This window comes from Leptodactylus fuscus, chromosome 6, assembly GCF_031893055.1.
Source record: "Leptodactylus fuscus isolate aLepFus1 chromosome 6, aLepFus1.hap2, whole genome shotgun sequence".
Lineage (NCBI taxonomy): Eukaryota > Metazoa > Chordata > Amphibia > Anura > Leptodactylidae > Leptodactylus > Leptodactylus fuscus.
The window spans coordinates 163,718,104-163,728,092 of record NC_134270.1 but is presented as its reverse complement, the minus strand read 5'-3'; the positions used below and the strand labels follow the sequence as shown (position 1 = coordinate 163,728,092).

The 9,989-nt window shown below is 46.7% G+C and overlaps 1 protein-coding gene across 1 annotated transcript; it reads right to left on the bottom strand.

The window, feature by feature from the left end:
* Nucleotides 1-7,704, bottom strand: CASP9 (caspase 9). Its single transcript, XM_075277902.1, has 9 exons — nt 7,500-7,704; nt 5,895-6,105; nt 5,719-5,759; nt 5,472-5,648; nt 5,260-5,349; nt 3,810-3,957; nt 2,084-2,272; nt 833-942; nt 1-401 (listed from the first exon to the last, which is right to left on the bottom strand). The coding sequence occupies exons 1-9, from the start codon at nt 7,629-7,631 to the stop codon at nt 309-311; spliced, it is 1,191 nt and encodes a 396-aa protein (XP_075134003.1). The 5' UTR covers nt 7,632-7,704; the 3' UTR covers nt 1-308.
* Between the last annotated feature and the right edge of the window lie 2,285 nt (nt 7,705-9,989).

Genomic DNA, 9,989 nt, shown 5'->3' with positions numbered 1-9,989 from the left:
GGAATTTTTCACATTTTTTTTTTATTTTTCATAAAAAAGTACAAAACCTGCATCTCTGCTGGTAAATAGATCAGGGGCCCTTTAATGATTGGCCCTGATCCTGTCCCTGTGTGGAGCGGTGTAAACTGCTTCATTGGCCACAACTTTATGTCCTGTAAGTAATCCTGATCGGCAGATAAATCCTGATTGTTCTTGTTAAGGTGGAACATAAAACGCTCCGATCCCAGGACAAAAAGAGAGGAGGACGTTACTGCGCTCTTCCTGCAGGTACAGTACTAACCACTGGGAGGCGATGATGATACATTACATCAGCCTGTTCTAAAGAAAAATCTTTTCCGCAGAAAATTGAACATTCCCGGGATCTGCTTGTAGGTTCCCTTACCGGAGACTCTGTCTGCAACCTGCGGATTAACCACATAATGTTAGGACATCATAGATCCCCATCAGATAACCCCGCCCGTCATTCTGTGACATCACAAAATCTCTGTCCATGGCGTGAGACTCCCGCTGATCAGACTCACTTATCTGAGCGAAACCAGCTACGGAAAGCTGAAGCAGAAAGAAAATGAAGAGGAATCTGAGGAGTGTGAGCGGGGCCGAAGTGTAAAAATGTCTGATAGGTGTGTGGCTCAAGTATCAGGACAGAAGTGGTATAGTGACATTTCTCAATATAGTCTAGTACTAAATATATCAGGGCACCAAGACTATACTAAAGGACAACGGGGAGGGGGGGGGGGGACAACAAAAGAGGTGTATCCACATAATTGTATAGGAAAAGAATGAAAAAAATATACGTTATGTATAACATATATATTTTACAAAGGATTCTTACCCTGACCAGCATTGCTTGCAGATCTACGGTCCTGGCGTACTGATCTAACACATTGTCCAACGTCTCCACATACCAAGAACCATTTAACTTCTCCCTCCAAGATACATAACCTAAAGAAGAGGCCTCAAATATTACACTCTTATAATGTACAAGAGACTCATAGGAGCAGTATTATAGTAGTTATATTCTTGTACATAGGAGCAGTATTATAGTAGTTATATTCTTGTACATAGGAGTAGTATTATAGTAGTTATATTCTTGTACATAGGTGGTAGTATTATAGTAGTTATATTCTTAAATAGAAAAAGATATAAAGTAGCTCACCCTTGTAGTCGTTCAAATGATGATTGTTGGTGCACGACCCTATTCTCCTTGACTCATTGGAGTAAATAAATGGAAGTATAATCTTGTCAAACCGAAGATTCGATATAAGGGTCCGCGACTCACAGCTTGTAAAAACTTTTCTTTTTATTTCATCCTTTTAAAATTTCTGTTTGCCACCATAGGCTGAAGTATACATTTAAACACAAAAAAACATAGTGTAGACAAGGTAGACACTGGACATGGTGAGTTAAAAACCGCTAGAAAACTGACGCGTTTCGGGACTATTGAGGCGTCCCTTACTCATAGTGAAACTAGCTAGTTTCACTATGAGTAAGGGACGCCTCAATAGTCCCGAAACGCGTCAGTTTTCTAGCGGTTTTTAACTCACCATGTCCAGTGTCTACCTTGTCTACACTATGTTTTTTTGTGTTTAAATGTATACTTCAGCCTATGGTGGCAAACAGAAATTTTAAAAGGATGAAATAAAAAGAAAAGTTTTTACAAGCTGTGAGTCGCGGACCCTTATATCGAACCTTCGGTTTGACAAGATTATACTTCTAGTTATATTCTTGTACATAGGTGGTAGTATTATAGTAGTTATATTCTTGTACATAGGTGGTAGTATTATAGTAGTTATATTCTTGTACATAGGTGCAGTATTATAGTAGGATCCTGTCACTCTGCCCGTCCTGCACTAGATCACATCTGATGAAGGTCTGAAGGACCGAAACGTTATATTACCTTGATCTAGTGGCATCTTTACTCATATATGCTTGTCAACTTGAACATTCATGGCATTTTCTTTGTTATTACTTGCCCCCTAATAAATTGTCACCTAACATTGTAAATGTGTGCAGCAGCATCTATCTCCTCACAATGGACTGTTCATACAAATACCAACTACAGCTAAACCTTAGTGACCCTTACCCGGATAGGTTGAATAGGACACTAGGATATCACCAGGTGTAGGCAGTCTGGATACAGCATCTGTCTCATCTGTGTCATCCTGGTCAGGAGGCATGGCGGTTGCATCGCTTTGTAAGGAATCTGTATCAAATTTATTGGGCTGATCTCCCGAGTCCCCTACATCCACGGTACAACCTTTATCCTGTTCTTCTAAAAAGACAAAATACAAGAGACCCATCAGAGTCTGCAGCCTGGGAGCTAGAAATATACATTCTAACCAGCAGGTGGCAACACTGCACTACATCACCTCTAGTGCCAATTTAGTGCCATCTCTTTTAGAGCACAGCAGTCTTAGGCTAGGGCTACATATCAATTTTGGAAAATTTTAGCTATGCAACAGGTTTCACAGTCAAAATCACTGTATAGCAACAACCTTATAAGAGTATCAGCTGATATCAGTCACATAACAGATTGTAGATCAGGTGTATACAGTCAGTCTATCCTCAGTCTGAAATGGTGATAAGAGTTAGCAATAAATTATATGCACCATAATCCCTAACATATTGTCGATTACTGGTCTGTGAGACAAACCTCTCTCATCTTTGCCTATTTCTGACCATTGGATGACCACTTATAATCTCTAACTGGTCTGTGACCCTTGAACGCCGAGATCTGTCTCATACTATCTCGCTTTTCTGTGCTAAATTTGAGTTGAGGCAGGAATCCATGGACTTTAAAAATTGATTTTAGCCCCCCCTGCCTAAACTTAGGAAAGTGTCCCATGTCCTCCATATATATATTATGAATAAAGAGCTTACGAAGCCAGATGATCAGGTCAAGCGTGTCCTGTCCACGTCACACAGGTTTTCTTCCTGGGTGAGGTTGCAGGAAAACCTCTATAAACTCCTGACAAGATGGTACAAGACACCACAGTGGTTGCATGCAAACCGTCTAGCGGAAAGCAACCTTTGTTGGTTGAAGTAGGCTCTCTCTTCCATATATAGTGGTCATGTCGGTCCTTAGGCCCATACTGGTAATCAGTCAAGTCCTCCATGCGGGTTATACTTAAACCTGACTTCCGAATATCTCTCTCAGCTGGCATTGGCTTTGCCTGACACCCATCTGGCACCTACTAAACGTGACCTAGCGACACACCTCCTCGCAGCCGCAAAGTTCCTCATCCCTCAAAAGTGCCCACAGTCCGCTTCACCCACCCACTCTGAATAGGTATCTAGGGTCAATCAGATTTGCATATGTGAGGAGCTTTCTGGATGGGCCTCGGGCAAATGCAATAAGACCTGGAACCCTTGCATCCAATTTGCTAAGCTTGACTGATCCCCTCTTCCGCTCTATTATGTGTGTCTCGCTCTAGTAGCTACTCCACTCTCTACCTTTGCCTTTAATATGAGTATACTGTGTATAATACTATTATCCACTGTAGCGTTTAATGTCTTTTGTTTCTCCCCTGCCTATCCCCCCCTCCCCACCCCTGTCTCAGACAAAAATTTGTAAAAATGTTCAATACTAATGCACTTCTCGGAGTCATCACCACGTGGCTTTGATCTTGTTTTCCTACGCCGTTTTTGTTTGCTGTTCTGTATTTATTCTTAAATAAAGATTTGAAAAAAAAAAAAATAAAGTACATGCACCTGACCTGCAGTCTGTCTGAAATGGCTGATAACAGTGAACAATAAATAGCATTTAGTATGCAGAGACAAGATTGACTATGTTCAGTATGTACCCATACCTCCCCCGCAGGCCTGGATGAAGAACAGCTTTGGCTTTCCTCGCAGACCGGGGCAGTTGTAGCCATTGAAGTAGTTCACAATCCTCTCCACAGGAATCCGCACTCCGTCTGTCCCGTACACCCCACCTGGAAACCGAGTGTGTCTGGTCTAGAGGGACAGAACAAACAAGACGCTGATTTAGAAACAAGTTACCTAAATGGATTTTTCAAGACTGATTTATAGGTCAGCAATATGTGATTAGTGGGGTTTGATACCCGGGGACCCTGACAATCAGCCGATTAAAGAGGTCACAGTATTTGAGGTGAGTGCTGCAGCCTCTTCACTAAATACCAAGCTCAGTGCCAAACTTATCGTAGGAGCTATGCCTGGTATTGCAGATGCAGACCGAAGAAAGTGAAATCACTGGCCCAGGGAAGAGGCTGCGACACTCTTAAGTCTTCAAACAGATGATCGGCGCAGGTACCAGGTGTCGCATCCCCTCTGATCACATCTCCTAACAATAAGTCATATCTAAATAAGTCCTGGAAAACCTCTTTAAGGTCGGGTTCACATGGTGGCAAATAAAGAGTCTTCCACCTCAGATTCTTCTCCAAATTCTGGCCCTGAGCATCCCGTGGTTGAAAGCTAAAGCAAAGCTTCGGTTTTCCTCCAGGGTTTTGCTCATAGGCACAATGGGGTTAAAGGGATTCTACCACTAAAACACATTTTTTTCTAGTTACCACGTCGGAATAGCCTTTAAAAAGGCTATTCGTCTCTTACCTGTGGAAGTGCTCTCCGCCGCGCCGTTCGTTCAAAATACCGGTTTGTACCGGTATGCTAATTAGTTCTCTCGCAGCGATGGGGGCGTCCCCATTGCAGCTCGAAAACCGACCGCAGCGCCGCCTCTCTGGTCTTCGGTGTCCTCCCCTTGCTTCTTCAGCGTACTGTCGGACGCCTGCGCAGTACGCTCTGTTCGGCGAAGATTGCCGAACGTACTGCGCATGCGCGAAATTGCGGTCCCAGCCATAGTGCGGGCACCGCACTTTCGCGCATGCGCAGTACGTTCGGCAAGCTTCGCCGAACAGAGAGCATACTGCGCAGGTGTCCGACAGTACGCTGAAGAAGCAAGGGGAGGACACCGAAGACCAGAGAGGCGGCGCTGCGGTCGGTTTTCGAGCTGCAATGGGGACGCCCCCATCGCTGCGAGAGAACTAATTAGCATACCGATACAAACCGGTATTTTGAACGAACGGCGCGGCGGAGAGCACTTCCACAGGTAAGAGACGAATAGCCTTTTTAAAGGCTATTCCGACGTGGTAACTAGAAAAAAAATGTGTTTTAGTGGTAGAATCCCTTTAACCACTGTGAGCCTTGCACCGAAAATCCTACACCTGAATTGACCAGTGAACCTGTGACATCCGCCTTATGTTGAGGTGGATTATTCAATCGTGTGCAGCAGGGGGCGCTCACCTCACAGCCGTGGGACAGGATGACCACCATGCAGCAGTCCCGATCATTGTGATCCCTGGCGGTCAGCCGCTGCAGCTCCTCATGGATCTCCTGCCGGTATACAGAATGACATTATAATCCTGTAATCCGGAAGATTATGGATTACTGCACACTATGGTGATCAGACGGAAGGAATGTCTCTGTCTTATCAATATATCGCTCCCCAGACTCACCGCCGCCCTCAGGTTGTTCTTAACCGTCACATCGAAGTGATAAGATCGCATCCGCCTCTCCAGCTTCTCACGGTCAATGTCGGAGCCGGTTCTGTAGGACAAGCCCGATGACTCAGAGAACTCCATATTGTTGATAATCAGGCAGTAGCCGCAGGGGTCAAAGTTCATGGGATAATCCTGAGACAAGAGACGTCATTTAGAGGATGGAAGCATAAGAACCGCGCCAAAACGAATAATATGTACAAACCATCTCCATATCCAGGGGCTTAGAGGTCTCTTCAACAGGACCTGAAGAAAGAAAAAAAAATAGACTACTTATTACAGTGCTGCTCATCCTGAGCTTCCTGGTTCTTGAATAGAATTTCAGAAGTCCAGTGCAGACTGGAACATACACAGGCAGAGATATTACACCAGAAGACTCACTTTTATCCTCTGGAAATCTCAGGACTGGTGTTGGGGGGAGCGAAGAAGGTTTTATCACCTCCTTCTTTCCGCCATTTCCCTGTAGGAGGTCGGCGAGGTCGTGCTGCCCGGATTCCCTCAGACATTGCAGGAAGAGGTAGAAAGCGTCACTGCCGCGGGTTTGTACATCGATCACTAACTGTCGAGCCTGATCCCTCCGTGTCCCGGCCCTCTGATAATAAGGACAAGGAAATTCTGAGTCATATGAGGGTGTCACATGATACAGTTTCACTTATGCTGGAACCAGGACATCAGCTTTAAAAAAAAGTTAGCAGCTTACACTCCATGCAGTGTGCGCCTTACAGGGTGATTTACATCTGGACCCTTATGCCCTTTGGGGGCCTCAGTCGGACCCTAAAGCCCTTTGGGGGACTAGAGCCAGACCCTTATGCCAGTTGCAAGGCCATAGCTGGACCCTTATGCCCTTTGGGGGCCTCAGTCAGACCCTAAAGTCCTTTGGGGGACTAGACCCAGACCTTTATGCCAGTTGCAAGGCCATAGCTGGACCCTTTGGGGGCCTCAGTCGGACCCTAAAGTCCTTTGGGGGACTAGAGCCAGACCTTTATGCCAGTTGCACGGCCATAGCTGGACCCTTATGCCCTTTGGGGGCCTCAGTCACACCCTGAAGCCCTTGGGGGACTAGAGCCAGACCTTTATGCCAGTTGCACGGCCATAGCTGGACCCTTATGCCCTTTGGGGGCCTCAGTCCGACCCTAAAGCCCTTTGGGGGACTAGAGCCAGACCTTTATGCCAGTTGCACGGCCATAGCTGGACCCTTATGCCCTTTGGGGGCCTCAGTCGGACCCTAAAGTCCTTTGGGGGACTAGAGCCAGACCTTTATGCCAGTTGAACAGCCATAGCTGGACCCTTATTCCCTTTGGGGGCCTCAGTCAGACCCTGAAGCCCTTGGGGGACTAGAGCCAGACCTTTATGCCAGTTGCACGGCCATAGCTGGACCCTTATGCCCTTTGGGGGCCTCAGTCCGACCCTAAAGCCCTTTGGGGGACTAGAGCCAGACCCTTATGCCAGTTGCACGGCCATAGCTGGACCCTTATTCCCTTTGGGGGCCTCAGTCAGACCCTAAAGCCCTTTGGGGGACTAGAGCCAGACCCTTATGCCAGTTGCTCGGCCATAGCTGGACCCTTATGCCCTTTAGGGGGTCCAAGCCAGATACTTATGTGCTTTTTGAGGGCCACAGTGGAACCCTTAAGGCCACTGGGGGGGCACAGTTGGACTCTTACACCAATTGGGATGAGGGGACACAACCAGACCCTTATGCCTATTGGAAGTGGGGCACAGCCAGACCCTTACATGCACTGGTGGAGGGGCATCACTGGATCTTATGCCCTATATACTGTTACCCCGAGTGTACAGCTGCCCCATAACCCCTGCCCAGTCCAGGATAGTCCCTGTTACCTATAAGGACTTCACCCTCCCCCCTCACTGCTCCTCCTCTATGTTGTCTTGAAGCCCCAGTATGTCCCAGCTCCTGATCCTCTGTGGACCCCCATTCTGTAGCCCAGTGCACCCCAATACAAGCAAACACAGGCACACTACTGCCCCCACCTGGATCTCCTCGATCATGTCATTGCTGAACACCCCCTTCTCCACCAGCGGGTCCCAGATGTTCTTCACCTCCAGGGACTTGACCAGCTGCACCCGATTCCGCTGCAGGATCTGCCGGTGTCTCTCCTCCATCCTCCCTGTCCACTGTCACAAACACTTCCGTAAACATGACGTCATCACGTTGCGTCGGCTCCATGTATGTACACCCGACTAGGAAGCCACTGGCGGCCATGTTTGTGCTCTCAAGTTTACATGACCAGGCAGCTCCAACCTATCAGAGCGCAGCGACATTGGAATATGTGCGAGGTGTAAATAATACAAACTGTAGGACTACACTCCCGCCAATGCTGTGTTTTATATGTTTAGAACGGCCCTATCATAGTAACCAATCAGAGCTCAGCTTGTATTCACTAAAACGCTCTGAAACAATGAAAGCTGCGCTGTGATTGGTTGCTGTGGTCCATAAGGCCTGTGGTTTTAAGACTAGCCATATCAACCAATCACAGTGCAGCTTTCTTCTTGTATAGTGTTCTTGAAAAATCAAAGCTGCACTGTGATTGGTTGCTATGTTTTTCAGCTGTTTGCTATGGGGAGTTTTTGGTTTCCCCTTTTATTGTAGTAAAAGATGTTTTCAGAGACTGAACTATCAATGACTTATCCTATTATACATCATTCATATCAGATCCGCCACACAGCACCCCCACCGATCAGCTGTTTGATGAGACTGTAATGTTCAGATGAGTGCTGCAGCCTCAATACCAGGTACAGCGCCCCACATTGTATAGTGGCTGTGCTTGGTACTGCAGCGTAGACTCATTTACTTAAATAAGCTGCGAGCAGGCCATGTGGCTGATAAACGTGACATCACATGGCCTGTGACACGAAAGCAGCGCTCACCAGACCGCCACTGCCACTTCCATCAGCTAATCCGTGGGAGTCCCAGGTATCTATGGACAAGTCATCAGAAAACTCCTTTATCCATCACAGAATTTCCGAAAAGATCTGAATTCCTGGAAACGGTGGCAAATCTCTCAATGTCAATGTCCGACCTTAGTCTGCATTTGCATCAGAGACTTCATCGCGACATCTGCCTGTGATTGGCTGATGAAAAAGTCCTGCATGCACAACTTTTTCGTCCGCCACTTTCCGGCACCTGACAGATCTGTTTATAGTCAATGTGGTCTGTCGTGTTTCACATGTAAGTCTGGGTTCACATTTACGATCGATCGCCATTCGGGGATTCTGTCTCCCATTCCACTCGAAAAATACAGCGAGAAGAAAATCCTGCAAGAAGGACTTTCCACATTTTTCAGGCAGAAACCCAGCGGACCCCATTATAGTCTATTTCTGCGGGTAAGGGCCCGTTCGGGGTAATCCGCATGGGGACCCCGAACGGACCACCGAACGCATTTGCAAGCGGTGAGCAGTGAAAGCACACGGACCCCATGATGGAAGTCTGCGTATTCAATGTACCAGAACAAAGGACAACCTACGCTAGTGTGATCCTAGCGTCAAGCAGAAGAAATCGCAGCAACTGGAGGGGTGACCACTATCTGTACCGGTACTTGGCATGCTTGAGAATTTGTCCGGCTGTGTACTGTATAGATATCCCTCTCCTTATATACGTCACAGTCTATGGACATAACTTCACACCCTGAATGTGCATTTGGATGTCAGTAGAGATGAGCGAGTAGTATTGGATCGAATACCTCGCTGCCATAGGAATGCGTGTAAGCGGCCGAACACCAAAGGGTTAAGCACATCGAATCTTCAATGCGCTTAACCCCTTGGTGTTCGGCCGCTTACTCGCATTCCTATGGCAGCGAGGTATTCGATCCAATACTACTCGCTCATCTCTAGATGTCGGGGAATGACGCAGAATCCTGACACCACAAACGGGAGACATTTAAGGTGTGCTGCCTATTCGAAGGCTTGCGAGATCTACCAACTCTTCTAGATCTCCCATTTTTATGGAATTATATCTGACAATCATCGCCAATTCCCGGTTTGAAAAGGGCTGGGGCTTAAGAAAACACGTGGATGTTCCCGATTAGAGGTGATGTATACATTGCAATCCGATATATACCGGGGTGACTGTCGTCATCATAAAGTAAGGGAGAAAACAAGAGCGGGATTGTATACCGCTTCTCCGCTGATCTACAGACTATACGCCGGCCTATATACTGTCCTTGGCACAGATATTATATGAATAGCTCCTCTGCGGAAGGGAGTCATTGTCATCAGGCAACATTACGTAAGAGCTTTTAATGTAAAAGTCCACTAAAATGATCCTTCTAGATTTAAAGGGAACCTGTCACTGGGGTTGAGCGATCGGGATTGGAAAAGATCGTAACTCGATTGAGCAAATTTCACGCATCATTTCCATTTGTGGATTGTTTCATTAGGTGGATTTCCTATTCAGGAACCTAGGAAAGCTGGGTGACAACCCCTGAGCGACCTAGGAGGGGGGATTTTACTAATCGCCACATG